The sequence below is a fragment of the Chrysemys picta genome, chromosome 6 (genome assembly GCF_011386835.1).
Source record: "Chrysemys picta bellii isolate R12L10 chromosome 6, ASM1138683v2, whole genome shotgun sequence".
In the NCBI taxonomy this organism is placed as follows: domain Eukaryota; kingdom Metazoa; phylum Chordata; order Testudines; family Emydidae; genus Chrysemys; species Chrysemys picta.
The window spans coordinates 88030079-88046371 of record NC_088796.1 but is presented as its reverse complement, the minus strand read 5'-3'; the positions used below and the strand labels follow the sequence as shown (position 1 = coordinate 88046371).

General features: G+C 43.3%; 1 protein-coding gene across 19 annotated transcripts in view; it reads left to right on the top strand.

Moving 5' to 3' along the window:
• The window catches only part of AOPEP (aminopeptidase O (putative)), a 410457-nt gene that overhangs the window by 191875 nt on the left and 202289 nt on the right, over window positions 1-16293 (top strand). For all 19 annotated transcript variants that reach the window (XR_010588857.1, XR_010588861.1, XR_010588856.1 and 16 more), the window contains one exon: window positions 1640-1683. Coding sequence is in view for 8 of the 19 variants with exons in the window: in XM_065550410.1 (XP_065406482.1) it covers window positions 1640-1683 (44 nt within the window). In the remaining 11 variants the exon portion in view is untranslated. The remainder of the gene's footprint in view (window positions 1-1639; window positions 1684-16293) is intronic.

The following is a 16293-nucleotide window of genomic DNA, read 5'->3' as shown; positions in this document are numbered from 1 at the left end:
TGCATGTCAAAGTTTTAAATCACCATAACATCCGGATGTCAACAAAACTGATTGTGTACAGAGCTGTTGTTCTTTCATCTCTTTTGTACAAGTGCGAAACATGGACAATATATAGGCGTCACATCAAGCAGTTCAAAGCATTTCACATGCGCTGCCTCCGTAACATCATGAAGATCCGCTGGCAAGACAAAGTGCCCAATCTCGAAGTGCTTGAGAGAGCCCAGATGACAAGCATCGAAATGATGATCATGAAGTCACAGCTACGTTGGACTGGTCATGTCAGCCGCATGGATGCCAACAGAATCCCCCGCCAGCTTCTGTATGGTGAGCTCTCCCAGGGCATCCGGCATATAGGTCGTCCACGGAAACAAAGCCAATCTGCAATACAGCAGTATCAAACCTAGGTACCTTGAGGACGCCGCCAGCGATAGAACACAGTGGCGTGCAACAGTCAGGAATACCTGCATCGCCTTTGAGGAAGACTGCTGCTGGCGTCTACAAGAGGCATGCGAACAATGTCACAGAGAATCAGCAGCGCACAATCCACTGACCGCGAACTTCCCATGCACCATCTGCAGCAAAATGTGCACCTTTAGAATTGGCTTGTATAGCCATCAGAGGGCACACCATAAGACCAACAACTGATGATCTACACAGATTTGTCATCATCAGATCGATGGACTACCAAGAGTATTCAGCAAAACAGGGTGCTCCCATTCCCTAGGAATCAAACTTGCTGCCTTCAATACAACACTCTTTGCCAAGGGAGCAAGAGCTCACTTTCAGGAATCATACTAAGCAATCTGTGCTGCAATGCACAGCATCACTAGGCTAATAGACCTGTCCCCAGTAAGATACTTTTAATATTAACAAACTTGATTTACTGCTAGTTAAAAATAGATGGTAAAAATTGAGAGTTATTTTTAATAATGCTTCTCTCCTGAAAACTGCTTGTGGGAGCCCAAGTAGTTAGTGTGTTGTATCAAAGTGATTCTGTATCAAAGTGATTGTTACAAAGAATGAGATTATGTTTCAAGTGATGAGTGCCAGAATACTTCTGATATGCCAGGGGTAACTTTATAAAGAGAATGAACTGTATTTTTCTAGGCAGGGCTGGTTGCACCATCTATTATTAAGGTTGCCTGACACTTTGAGGATGTGCCTTTTGGGGGAAAAAACTATGTGAATGTGTAATTAAAGACTGTATCATTATGCAGACACATCAGGAGGCCAAAGTAAGGTTGCACAGGTAGCCTTAATTTCAGCATTTCTTAACTTTTCCTAAGTTTTGGGCGCTAGAATTTGCAACCTTAATTTAAGTTCTTTTAATGTAATTTTGTCGTTGTGTGTAATAGATTCAATAAAGACAGAATGTAGGATTGTGTTAAAACAGTGAGCAGTGTTTTCAGGTTCTTTTTCTTTTAACTTGTAACACCTTTCAGCTTGACTGGCTTGGAAAATTGACAGACAAAATATATGTTATCTATACAGTTGAACAAAGTAATAATATAGATGAGACATACATTTCTTTCTTATCAATCTCCTGTCTGCAGCTGTTTAAATTTTATTGCTAGTGACATAGACACAGTGTAATCTTTTGATAGAGATATTAATTGTGGTGCTTTTGTTCCTTTTCCAGGATTTTCTTTACATGCTGCTGGAGGACATCCCAGAACAAAAAGGGTATGTGAGAATCAGGTTAGAAAAGATAAAGAAGGGAGTAGAAATCAGCTCTAAATATGAGTTGTGCCAACCAGAAATATCAGTAGGGGGGTTCTAGTATTACACACACCCCTGACAGGAAAGGTAAGCATAAAGATATTTTAATAGTACTGTTAATACTGAGGATACATCACACTTATGTAGCACCTAAACATTAAATAATTAGGTGCCTGACTGTCTTATGCACCCTTGAACATTTTCCCCCAAGTGACTCACCCAAGGTTACATAAGGAAGTCTGTAGTAGAGCTCTGAATAACCCCTGTTCTGTACTTTAGCTACAAAATCACCCATCCCTAAAACCATACAACTGCCAGTGTCCAAATACTGGCTCAAATTTTTCTATCCTTATTCAAGTACAAGTACATCTTACTCCATGAGTAATCCCCATTGTCTCCTCCACGAATAATCCCCTTTGTCTCCAGTGGGACTTCTTGAGGAATGAGGTGCAGTTCAAAGTGTGTAAGGAGATCAGAATCTGGCTCATCGTTAGATAATGGAGAACAGCAGTTCAGCCTACAAGAAACAAAAATTGATCTTGTGAAAAGTAAACAGAAGATGTTGCTTGGTATTTTAGACAGCAAAAGGAAAAACAGAAATGGAAGAAATATTGTTGCCTATAGCTGATAAAGCCTAGTGGCCAAGGTAGCTCTCTGAGATATTTGCACAAATCCCACTGTTCTCAGTGAAAGTTGCATACATGTTTCTGAACATCAGTATCCCTTCATATGGTCCATAAATTTTTCCATTTATAAACTGTCATAACTGCTTGGTTCACTGTTTAATCAGAAGGTCTAGAAGTCTTCATTCTAATTTCTTGCACTCTTATTCTTGTATATTCAGCTGCTAAAAGTATCTGAGAAACTTCAGATTAAACCTGCTTCCTGATGAGCAGTATGTTAGATCCAGTATCAAAATTACAAAGTCTCACAGGACTTTTATATCTTTTATACCTCATGATAGGGGGAGTAATAATTTAATAACTAATATGTCTTTCCAACTGCCAACTCTCGACCATTGCTGAGAACACAAGTTGGCAATATTTCTAAGTTTTATCAAGTTTGAAGTGTTTTCTAAAAAATGTTTACATTTCAACCAAGAAAAATGATATTACCAAGCACCCTTTTTTTCCTTTTTGGTGTCATTGAATTTTATTTTCCATGGTCATAAATATGGAGGAGAGAAAATTATGTATTTTATTGTAAAAGGGTTAATTATTACATAAGGTCCTGTAAAATATTTGGGAGCTGGTTTGACCATAAACTGCTTTGTTTTTTGCAAAGTGGTCAAAATAAAATGTGCTTGAATCATTTTACTGATCACAGTTCTGCTGTGTATTGGAAATAAAGGGCCAGTACACTCTGCACGCTGGATGAGACATATGACTTTCTCCAGTCTGTTCCACCCCTACCATATTTTCATGGCCCAGGATCATTGGAGATAACAGAGTGAGGAAGATAAAGGGGATGTCTTCTGTTGACCACCAACAAACATTTGCATTAGCATCTTGACAATTATCATATTTTCAGTTGAATGCAAGTCTACTACCAAAGAGATATGTGTGGTAAATGTAGTGTAGGGGGATACGTGTTCTGAAATGTGGACATTTTGTAGTTACTGGCATTTCAAAGGTTATGTAATTGCTTCACACCTTGGAGAGTCCAAGAAAAGATTATGGAAATGAAACTTTCAATTTCTGCTATTCTTTCGTGTCCCAGGACTTGTGAGCTACTGAGCATCCTCATTTCCCATGTAAGTCAGGATGTTTTCAGTACCTTGTAAGGTGGGTTCCCCAAAAGCATTGTGAATGTGCTACTTTTCTGTAACCCAGGGGTTAAATATCAGCTATTTAAAAATTGTCTCTAATATTGGGAAGAACCAGATTATTTATTATGTGGCATCATGAGTTTAGTATATAGCAGAAAAAGATATGACATGATTCAATGGTGGGACGTCAAAGCTTGACAAATTTAGACTGAAAATCAGGCAAACATTTTAAACAGTGAGAATAATTAACCATTGGAAGATCTTACCAAAGGTCACGGTGGACTCGCCATCTCTGACAATTTTAAAAATAAGATTGGATGTGTTTCTAAATTATCTGCTCTAGCAATTATTTTGAGGGAGTTCTATGGACTATGCTATAGAGGAGGTCAGACTAGATGATCACAGTGGTCTAGTTAGGGAAGTTAGTTCATTTTAATGACAATATGCTCTTTTTTCCATTTCTCACTTTCCCGGTGCTTAGACTTGGTGCAAAGTGTTATTTGAACAAGTAAACCAATTTTTGATCTAGATATGTGCCAAGATATTTTCACTTTTAGTAAGATCACTGCAAATGAAGTGTGGCTCCAGTTGCTCTTGCATACCCCTGTGGAATGTAAAGGCAGAATTTCAGATTCATGGTAATCTGTTTTGTAACCAGACATATGATATACCTGAAGTTGTCTACTGCCAAAATCACACTGGGTGCAGAGATCCGTGGTAACGCCAAAAATAAAAAAAGGTCATCTGTACATAGAGCAGGCTTTTATTCCTTGTGTGTTGTAATGATGCTTTTCTATTACTGGACATTCTCTGTTATGATTTCTATAGACCTTAATAACTAGGGTAAAAAAGCAAGAGCAGAAGAGGCTTCGTTGTTCTTCCAAAATTAAATTTGTCTAAACATCTTCCATTGATGAATGTTTCATCACACATGATTTCCAGGATTGGAATGAAATGCATTTAAACATAAGAGCTAAATCTAAAAAGCCTCTTTGCACAAAAATGGCAGATCTACCCAACCCAATCAAATATCATTTTAATACTAAGAAAAGCCCACTAGTTGGATGGTATTAAACACCCACAGCTCCTAATGTTTGTGATGAATTGGTGGCCCTTATAAAAATGCTTAATGGTATAAATTTAGGCCACCCTCCTGCCCTCACTTCTGCCTGTACTGTCGACGATAGTGTTGTACTGGTATAACTGAGAACAGAATTTGATCTATTGTAGATTTTGGCAATGAGAATTCCTGGATTATCATTGACTGAAAACAGTCATATGACAACATGGCAATTTTATATAGTTTATATGTTGGAATAATGCTAATTATTTTTCTGTTATTGAGTACATCAGGTGAGGTCTAAAGGACTCTTGCACCAAAGTTTGAGTTTCCCTCCAGTATAGGAGGGCTTTAATTTTTAGTCACAGATGATTTTTCAGTTGATACCTGTTGATCGGCAACTGCATGGAAGAGATTCTTCTCCATTCAGATGCAACCTCCCAAGTGACATCCCCATTGATTTTGTCTTCGTTTCAGACCTACAAGAGATCGTTTTAAGGGGTGTCTATACTTATGCATGGAGAGTACAGACTCTGCACACCCAGCTAGCATGGGTATAAATAGTGTAAGTGGTGATGCATGGCTTACGTGAGTAGAGTTCCCTACACATCTAAACCCCCAGGGTATGTACCCTACATGGCTTTCTACACACCCAAGCACATCTACACTGCTATTTTTAGCAGTGTAGTGTCCTGCCGCCTCCTCACTGCCAAAGCCTTTCCCTGCTGCAGTGAAAGGCTCCAGCAGTGAGAAAACGCTTTGGCAGCTCCCCAGTGCTAGAGCCTTTCCCCACTGCCTGCCCCTTCCAGAGCTTTTCACTGCCATAGTGACAACTGTGGACACAGCCTGCCTTTCACTGCAGCGTGTAGCTACACATGTAGTGCCTGTAGTCTATACACTGCGGTAAGTGTAGACATAGCCTAAGTGCCTGGTTTAGAGGACTGCTTCACATTCTGCCTTGGCTCAGTTCTGAAGGGACCTTGGCTATTGAAAACTCTCCTCCAGGGCAATATCCTCTGATAGGAGGCCAGGACCAGATAGAGTAGAGGGCATTATATATTTGCAGGCTCCTTGGTCTGCCTCCTCTCTGCTAAGGAACTTTTTGTATGAAGGACTAAGGGCCAGAGCAACTAACAAATGTCTAAGGGTATGACTACATCAGTGGAAGAGGTTTTTCTGTTGATGTAGGTAATCTACCTCTCTAAGAGGAGGTAGCTAGGTCAATGGAAGAATCCTTGACCTAGCCATATCTACACTATGGGTAAGTTGACCTATGTACTGTGCTTAGGGCACAGAATTTTTCACAGCTCTCAGTGATGTAGCTAGGTTGATCTAAGTTTTAGATAAGACCAGGCCTTAATATCAGTGCCTGCCTCAGTCTGCCGAGTCTGCCCTCCTGAGCGTTCCTGTTTAGTGTGGACTGGTCTGTCCCAGAGGCTCAGGTTGTCTTGGCCTTCCCCCAGCAAACCTGAAATGTTTCTCACACATGATTGAAGTATCTTATTTTCTTCTGTTTGACTTCAAAATCCACTGCTATCATAAAAAACAAAACAAAAAAAACCCAAAGCTTCTTTCTCTTGTACTTGGCTACACAAGTAGATCCTGTCTCCTAGATTTTTATTAACTTACTTTCTTGGATTAGAAAACTGCTAGTCATGATGGGGGAGATTTTTCAAAGGCACATCTGGCTAATAGGCATCTAACTGCCAATGAAAATATTTCAAAATCTCCCTCAAAATGTCTTATTTCTTCCAATTTTTCTGTAAATTACTATACATATGCTGGTTGCAAAAAATAATCCATCAGGACAGCTTAACAGGTAGTAGTAAAAATCACTACTTGGATCTTGGATTTACTCCTTTTTGGATATATGCCTAGTCATGTTACCAGAATAATTTATCTTGAAAATGGTCATGTCCAAGAATTTGTACGTCCAGATGAAGAAATAAAAAGACATACTTGTAAAAGTATTTTCAATTGGATATGGCAGTCTTCTCACCCTCCTTTACTAAACTGTTATATATTTTTAATGTGCACTTTTAACAGCTGCAATGTTCCACAACAGAGGTGGCTGCATTTCCTTGTTAGTGAAGTGATTCCTATATATAAAGTTTGTAAAGTGCTTTGGGATGAAAGTCCACTACTTAAAGCCTTTTTATGATAATACTAATTCTGATTAATAATTGTATTATAGTAGCATCTAAGGGCCTCATCTGAGATCAGGGCCTCATTGTGTTGGGGCGAGTACACATTAATAGATCATCCCTAGTTTGAGGCTCTTACAGTCTAAATTGATAGACAAAGGGTAGTTAAAAGGAAGTATTACCCCCATTTTACAGAAGGGGAACTTAGTATATGGAGATTGTGACTTTCCCAAGGTCACACAGGAATTCTGTGGCAGAGCTGAGAAGTGAACCCAAGTCCCAGTCCAGTACCTTAACCACAAGACCACTCATCGTCTTTTCTTTTGTCCCAGTTCAGCAAATCACTTAAGCACGAAACTTAAATGTCTTGGTATCAATGGAATTTAAACATATAGTAAGTACCCTCTCTGAATAGGGATGCTTTTCTGAATTGAGGGTTCTATAAATATCATGGTGTAGTATGTGCTTCCTCTAAGATGTGGCTCTTGCTGCAGTAATCTATGTGTAATCTGTTTTTCTGGCCTGATTCAAAGCCCATGAAGTCAGTGGGAGTCTTTCCATTGACTTCACAGGGCTTTTTGGTTAGACTCTTTGTCAACCCCAGAATGGATCTTTGCTACATGTTCTGGACAGGGGGTAACACTTGAAGACAACTTGGTTATGTCTAGTCTAGGATAAAATATGTTGTTTTTTAAGAACATTAGCTGGAATGTCCCAGCTAATATGTTTTAAAACTAGTGGAGACAAGGCATGTTCTACTTTAACATGTGCTAGCTGGATTAGTTGAAAAGTGGGTGGAGTCCAAATCAAAAGGATCGGCCACTGTAGTAACCTTTAAAAATAGGCAGCATTAGAGTTTCAGTACAATCTGAGCAACTTCTTAGCTTCATTTTTTTCCTAGATTAGTATGGTGGCTGAATAGTGTCATAAACTCCTTTCAAAGACAGTGTTTTGAAATGTCCTGCTGCCGGCTCTGAACTCAGAGAAAGCTAAACTAAGACTTAGGCATTGTAAAGCTGCCGCAAATGAAATGTCATTATTTTGCATTGATTTTTACTAGAAAATCTTACCCTTATAGTATGGCTGTTCTCTAAAAGCTGCTGTAAAATTGTCATCATGAGGTTCTGTATTTATTGTCTGTTAATGAAAACCAGATCGAATTTACTCTATTTACAAGTAAGAGGTTTTTTCCCCCTAGCTGCTAGATTTACAAACTCAGTTTAGAATCTAAAAGTCAATTTGTACTCTTTCTGACTTTTGCAACAGCGGTAATAAAGATTCTGCAGTTGGAATGTTGTCAGTAATTCTGATGATGATGCATGAGACATAACCGTATCCAGCTCACTTTCTTTGAATGCTGTGTTGATTCTGCAGTGTTAACAAGATTGAGAAAAAAGTAAAAAAAAATTAAAAATAAAGACAATAGATTTGACCCATAATATATATATGGAAGGCAAATCTGTTGAGTTAGAAGATACCAGTTTTACAGTCACATTTCTGATCACAACTGTACTTGGCTCATCTTCTTAGAAAAAGAAAAAAGGTAAATGTTGGGAATGAAATGAAATCGAATCAATATGTAAAATTAGAAATAACATAAAAGGGAACCTTCAACCTTCCCAATTAACCATCCTGAAATTCAAGTTAATAATTGTATACAGTGTAATTTCTTTAATAAACTGTATTTCTTCCCACTTACTTCAATGTTCTGAATTTCTCTGTCTCAGAATAGTATTTATTATTTAATTTTTCATAATATAACACTTGTACTATATTGCATCCTACATTTCTACATAATGCAACAATATAGCATCATGTGGGTGTACATAATTGCAAACAATAGCTCTGATTATTGTGGATTATCCAAACCACAGGAGTTGAAGGTGAGGTCTGAATGCTGGAATCACGTTAGCATCAGTGACAGACAGAAAGGGCATGCTGAGTCTAAGGGTATGTCTACACTACCCGCCGGATCGGCAGGCAGCGATCAATCCAGCGGGGGTCGATTTATTGCATCTAGTCTAGACGCGATAAATCGACCCCCGAGCACTCTCCCGTTGACTCCTGTACTCCACCGCCGCGAGAGGTGGAGGCAGAGTCGACGGGGGAGCAGCAGCAGTTGACTTACCGCAGTGAAGACACCGCAGTGAGTAGGTCTAAGTATGTCAGCTTCAACTATGTTATTCACGCAGCTGAAGTTGTGTAACTTAGATCGATTCTCCCCCCTCTCCCCCCAGTGTAGACCAGGCCTAAGGGATCTAACAATTAAATGCTCTAAACCCAAAAGAGGTGAACAAATAGCCAGGGACCTTTAAAAGCTGGTCAAATCTGGTTTTAAATAATTAACCTAAATGTAGAATGCTACCTTGTACAAATGTAATGCCTATGTTTAATGTACTCTTGATTATCTGTAAAAAAAAAAAATCAATTTCCATAATGATCAGACATGCAGAATTGTAATTTCCTGAAAGTTCAGGATCCCGGCTAAGTGGAAATGCTTCTGTTTGACTGCTGTCATTATTTGAACCACCTGATCTGAGAAAAAAATATATGTTCATAGCATAGTCTGTTGTCTTATAAGTTAAAAGAAAATTTTAGTACAGGTAAGCAGTACTCTTATTGATTTGGAGGGATTTCTTTGCCTATGCCTGAGTTCATCCCTCTCCTTAATATTGCTAAACCATTCTGCCTTGGGATGAATTTATCCCTGAACTTTTGAAGAAAAGGTTTTTTTGCCTGTGGAATGTACCAGATTGCTCTCACTAGCATGTGTTATCAAAACATTTTCTCAGGAGTGGATCGACCTGGACTCCCACCACAAAAGGCTTCATCCCCATTCACCATCCTGTGCAAATAACTAGAGCATTGCAGACAAGCTTTCAAATAGTATGGCATGAAACAGAAATACATCTATACTTCTTTAATTCCATCCTCCTTGCTCCCTTTTCCCCTAGTTCCTTCCCATTCATTTCTACAGATGATTAGCATGCTGTGATATCCCAGGTATTTGGGAATGCCCTAGCTACTGAAAGACACAAAGTGACAAATCTGAGGAAGGATCATCTTATGGGTAAGGCATTAGATCTGGATTCAATTCCTGGCTCTGCCATAGACTTCCTGTGTGATGGTGAGGACGTTACTCAGGATCAACTTGTGCACCTCTTATTCATATTGTTGAACGGTTACATATATGAGTAGTCCATTGACTTCCCCTTTGGGACAGAATCTGCCACCCTTAGTCACAGTGAACAGTACTTTATTCCTCAAGTAGACAAAGCGCGGTTCACACCGGTGGTTTTGATCGGTAAAACTTCTGTAGTTCGTATGTATGTTTTTTTCACACCACTGAACAACAAAAGTTTGAATGACAAAAATACAGGGTAGACAAAGCCTTAGACAAGGTGGATGAGGTAATATCTTTTATTGGACCAACTTCTGTTGGTGAGAGAAAGCTTTTGAGCTACATTGAGCTCTTCCTCAAGTTTAGGAACTCAGAGTGTCACAGCTAAATACAAGGTCAACAGATAGTATAAGTAGTTAGCACTTATTCTATGGGACCATTCAAAGTGAATATTTGCTAACTACTTATGCTACACTATCTGTTGACCTTGTATTTACTCGTTCTTCAAATGCACAAAGGTGCACTCCACCCTCATTCTGCAGCTATTCAGTCTGTAGTTGAATTCACTTTTTCTTGGGACAGTGATGTCAGGATACGGCTTCATGAGCCACGTTAAGGGCAGATATGCAGAACTGTATGTAACCACATCTCTTCTGGGGAATAAAGCCCCTTTTTCCCCCACTGTGGTACAATCCCGACCTCCTTAGTATCCTGACATCATGAACTTTTTCTGTGTGTTCAATGTTGGTGTTCATTAATCTATCCCTGTGGTCTACTAAGCCTTGAAGAACGAGTAAATACTAACCTTTGTGGGTAACATATTCACTGGTCCCTTTTGGTGGACAAAGTATTGGGATGTGTGTTTCATTGATGGTCCCGGCACAGTTCGGAAACCCCATCCTCTGAGATCCCACTATAATTTCAGAGACTTGGGGTATGTCTACACTACGAGAGTAGTTCGATTTTACTTAAATTGAATGTGTGGAACCAGTATTACAAAGTCGACCGTGTGTATCCACACTAAGGAGAGTAATTCGACTTTGTGAGTCCACACTAACGGGGCAAGCGTTGACATTGGAAGCGGTGCACTGTGGGCAGCTATCCCACAGTTCCCGCAGTCCCCGCTGCCCATTGGAATTCTGGGTCGAGCCCCCAATGCCTGCTGGGGCAAAAAATGTGTCGAGGTGGTTTTGGGTAACTGTCGTCATTCAACCGTCACTCCTGCCCTCCCTCCCTGAAAGCGCCAGCGGGAAATCACTTCGCGCACATTTCTGGTGAGTGACAGCGCAGACACCACAGCACTGGGAACATGGAGCCCGCTGCGACCATCGCTGCAGTTATGGCCGTTGTCAACACCTCGCACCTTATCATCCACCTTTTTCAGAGGCAGATGCTGAGAAATTGGGTGAGGAGGCTACGGCAGCGCGGTGAGGACATTAAGTCTGAGAGGGGCACTGACCACTCACAAAGCACGGGACCCCGCGCCGTGAACATCATGGTGGCAATGGGTCATGTTGATGCTGTGGAACGGCGATTCTAGGCCCGGGAAACAAGCACGGACTGGTGGGACCGCATTGTGCTGCAGGTCTGGGATGAATTACAGTGGCTGCGAAACTTTAGGATGCGTAAGGGAACTTTCCGAAGAAGTGGGCTGTAGTCCACGAAAGCTTATGCTCTAATAAATTTGTTAGTCTCTAAGGTGCCACAAGTACTCCTGTTCTTTTTTTCCTGGAACTTTGTGAGTTGCTGTCCCCTGCCCTGAAGCGCAAGGACACCCGGATGCGAGCAGCCCTGACTGTCCAGAAGCGAGTGGCCATAGCCCTCTGGAAGCTTGCAACGCCAGACAGCTACCGGTCAGTCGCGAACCACTTTGGCGTGGGCAAATCTACCGTGGGGGTTGCTGTGATGCAAGTAGCCAAGGCAATCGTTGAGCTACTGCTGTCAATGGTAGTGACCCTGGGAAACGTGCAGGTCATCATAGATGGCTTCGCCGCGATGGGATTCCCAAACTGCGGTGGGGCTATAGATGGAACTCACATCCCTATCCTGGGACCAGACCACCAGGCCAGCCAGTACATTAACCGAAAGGGCTACTTTTCAATGGTGCTGCAAGCACTGGTGGACCATAGGGGACGTTTTACAAACATCAACGTTGGATGGCCGGGCAAGGTTCATGACGCTCGCGTTTTCAGGAACTCTGGTCTGTTTAGACAGCTGCAGGAAGGTATTTACTTCCCGGACCACAAAATAACTGTTGGGGATGTGGAGATGCCTATAGTGATCCTCGGGGACTCTGCCTACCCGCTAATGCCCTGGCTCATGAAGCCCTATACATGCGCCCTGGACACTGAAAAAGAACTCAACTACCATCTGAGCAAGTGCAGAATGGTGGTGGAGTGTGCTTTTGGACGTCTCAAGGGGAGATGGAGAAGCTTACTGACTTGCTCTGATCTCAGCGAAACCAATATCCCCATTGTTATTGCAGCTTGCTGTGTGCTCCACAATCTCTGTGAGAGCAAGGGGGAGACCTTTATGGCGGGGTGGGAGGTTGAGGCAAATAGCCTGGCTGCTGATTACGCCCAGCCAGACAGCCGTGCGATTAGAAGAGCCCAGTGAGACGCGCTGTGCATCCAGGAGGCTTTGAAAGCTAGGTTCCTCAGTGAGCAGGGTAACCTGTGACTATTAAGTTTGTTTAAAGAGAAGCTGAACCTGCCCCCGTTTCTTTACCCACTCAATGTTGACTATCCTCTGCAGTTACATACCCCGTTCCCCCCATTCCCTCACTTCCAACACACGTTCAAAAATAAAATAAATGGAACTTTGTTAATTAACACCGGTTTTTTTGTTATGGATTTCGCAGTAAAGTGTTGAAACTGGGATGCATACTGTGGTGGGGAGCAGGCGTAGTGATGGAAAGGATGCTTCTAAACTCGAGGAATGACAGGCTCCTGCTCCTACAGCGGTCCGCAGTGGTGGACTGGTTGTTTCAACGGAGCCTGCCACCCCTCCTTTTCTGGACTCTGTGTGTGGGGGCTATGTGACTTTGTGGCGGGGGAGGGTGGTTACAGATCCCCTGCTGCGTGGCTCTTTGATCCAGGCTAAGGACCGCTGCATAAGACCTCTAACCGCCCTTTCCCGCCACAAAGTCACATAGCCCCCCCCCACACACACAACATGAAAACCACCTCCCAGACTGACCAGGGTGCCTAGTGACTGCAATGTGTGTGTGACCTTCTGCTGAACCTGCCCCCGTGTCTGTACTCTGGTAAAGGTGACTGTCCTCTCCAATTACCAACCCCTTTCCCCCCTTCAAACACACTCACCTCTAAAAGAACATGACGGAAACAGTAATTAGCAGAAATGCATTTTTTATTAGCAACTACACAGTTAGGGGACGAAACTGGGATGGGGGCTTGGGTGAGGCGGGAAGGAAAGGACTTTTCAAATTTTGGGGAATGAGAGCCTTCTGGTACTTGAGCGGTTTGCAGGGGTCGAGTGACAGTTTTCACGGCCCCTGCCGCCCCTCCTTCTTGGGACTTTGGGTGAGGGGGGTATGGGACTTTGTGGCGGGGGAGGGCAGTTAGAGATAGACTGCAGCGGGGCTCTGTCCTCCCGTTCGCTGTGTGATCGCTGGTACTGCAACATGTTCTCCCTCCACTGGGTCTGCTGGGCCGCCTCGGCTCGGGAGCAGCCCATAAGTTCAGAGAACATGTTGTCCCGTGTTCTTTTCTTTCTCTGCCTAATCTGCGCCAGCCTCTGGGAGGGGGATGCCAGGGTAGGTCGGGAGACATTTGCAGCTGTGGGATGGGAAAAAGGGAGTGAATTCCTCACAAAGATACATTTTTGTGAACAATGAACATAGTCTTTCTCTGTGAAGAAGACCATGCACAGCACCTATCACATGCGCACTCAGGACAAGGTCGAATTTTCGGCCTTCACATTCATTGCCTGGGGTCTTGCAGTGGAGATCAGACAAGCGGGGCAGGACAGTGGAATTCGGGTAGCAGGCTGACATGGTAAAGCGTAGACTTTTCGCTGCTTAAAGCTTAATTTATAGCAGTGCCCTCCTTTCACGTTCAAAGCAATGCTCCTAGCGTTGGCCAGTTCCTGCTGCCTGCAATCCGGCAAGCACGAACTCTGGCCCTGTCCCACCTCCTCGCGGCTGTCCCTGGGAAAGATCCCTGTATGCTGCCCCTCTCCCGCCTCCACCGCGTGGCTGTAAACCGCCGGTTACAGTTATGTAAAGGAACAGGCAGTCAGTCCCAATACTAACATTCCCCTAATTCAAAGCAGGTGACCATGAGCGACATCACTCTGATGAGGATTTCGGAGACAGAGAAAGAGCGCATGCTGCGTGAACGCCAGCAAAAACCAGGGCCGTATGTGGCCATGCTTTGCGAGGCAATGATCCCAGAGTACTTGATGATAGCCTGGCGCGGAAAAGTTTCCTACCACGGAGGACGCAATAAGGCCGCTCTCCCCAGGAACCTCATGCAAAGGCTTTCCAATTACCTCCAGGAGAGCTTCGTGGAGATGTTCCATGAGGATTTCAGCTCTATCCCCGGACATATAGACCTTATTTTCCAGTAGCTGCACTGGCAGGGACTAAAAAGTAGAGCGCCTAGGGCAAACTAATCATGATAAACCGGACATTGTTAGATTCTTTTGCATTAGTTGCACTGCCAAGGACTAAAACATTAAGCGCCTAGGGCAAACTAATCATGAAAAACCCATTGTTAATATTTCTGTTCTGTTCAAAATAAATGTTTACATGTTTAAAACACTTACTGACTGATCCTTCCCCTGATTCAGGGTTAACGCCTGGGGAGGGTTGGTAGGGGATCTCCGTGAGGGTGATGAAGAGATCCTGGCTGTCGGGGAAATCAGCGTTGTAAGCGCTGTCGACTGCCTCGTCCTCCTCATCTCCTTCCTCATCTTCCCCGTCCGCTAACATCTCCGAGGAAGCGGCCATCGACAATATCCCATCCTCAGAGTCCACGGTCAGTGGTGGGGTAGTGGTGGCAGCCACACCTAGAATGGAATGCAGTGCCTCGTAGAAATGGCATGTCTGGGGCTGGGATCCGGAGCGTCCGTTTGACTCTTTGGTCTTCTGGTACCCTTGTCTCAGCTCCTTGATTTTCACGCGGCACTGCGTTGCATCCCGGCTGTATCCTCTCTTTGTCATGGCTTTGGAGATCTTCTCGTAGATCTTCGCATTCCGTTTTTTCGATCGCAGCTCCGAAAGCACGGACTCATCGCCCCACACAGGGATCAGATCCAAGACTTCCCGATCAGTCTGTGCTGGGGCCCTCTTTCTATTCTGCAAGTGCCATGGTCACCTCTGCTGGAGAGCTCTGCATCGTTGCCAGTGCTGCTGAGCTCGCCACGATGTCCAAACAGGAAATGATATTCAAACTGGCCAGACAGGAAAAGGAATTCAAATTTTCCCGGGGCTTTTCCTGTGTGGCTGGTCAGAGCATCCAAGCTCAGACTGCTGTCCAGAGCGTCAACAGAGTGGTGCACTGTGGGATAGCTCCCGGAGCTATTAGCGTTGAATTCCATCCACGCCTACCCTAATTCGACATGGCCATGTCGAATTTAGCACTACTCCCCTCGTCGGGGAGGAGTACAGAAATCGAATTAAAGAAACCTCTATGTCGAACTAAATAGCTTCGTTGTGTGGACAGGTGCAGGGTTAATTCGATTTAATGCTGCTAAATTCGACATAACCTCCTAGTGTAGACCAGGCCTTGGTTATGGCAACTACCCGTGGGTAGATCACAGTATTGATAGTATGTCAAACCTGTACAACCATCACCCCAACAGTTGACTTCCCATCCAAGAACTGGTTTGCAACTGACAATCAGGTTGCCAGGTGTTGCCGGCTTCCAAAGGGCAATAGCCACCCACTTTTGCACTGTTGAGGGTTTCTGAAAATGAGTGGTCTGGAGCTGGAGGGTTGGTGCAAGATGCTCGCACAATTCTGTGAAGGTCTGCTTCCTCATTCAGATGTTCTGTAGCAAATGGTCATCATACCAGGTTTCCACCTCGCCATGCTAGTTCTCTAGGAATAGAAGCAGCACTCCCCCCATGGGCATACTGTTGCAATCCCAGCATTCAACGTGTGTTCCATGGGACTCCAGTGGATTTCTATTTACCTTTTTGGTCAGCTGTCTTAGGCATCTCAAATTTTTCTGGGCCCATTCTGTCCAGTATCTGGTACTGGACTGCATGAATATTTGTCCTACAAGCTGAAGCAGAATCATACCATCAGGGATTTGCTCCATGTCTTCAGTGAAGTTTGGCAGAAGGGAGAGATTACCGGAAGTTGCCGTTGACAAATGTGTGAAGGTGGCGTACAGTACCAGCTACATGTAGCAAGGCAGTTCCCAGAGTGTTTCCTGTGACAGAAAGGACTGTGGGATATTGTCCCTGAAATGATAGCACTACCATCACATATTAAAAATGGGCAGTGTGGACA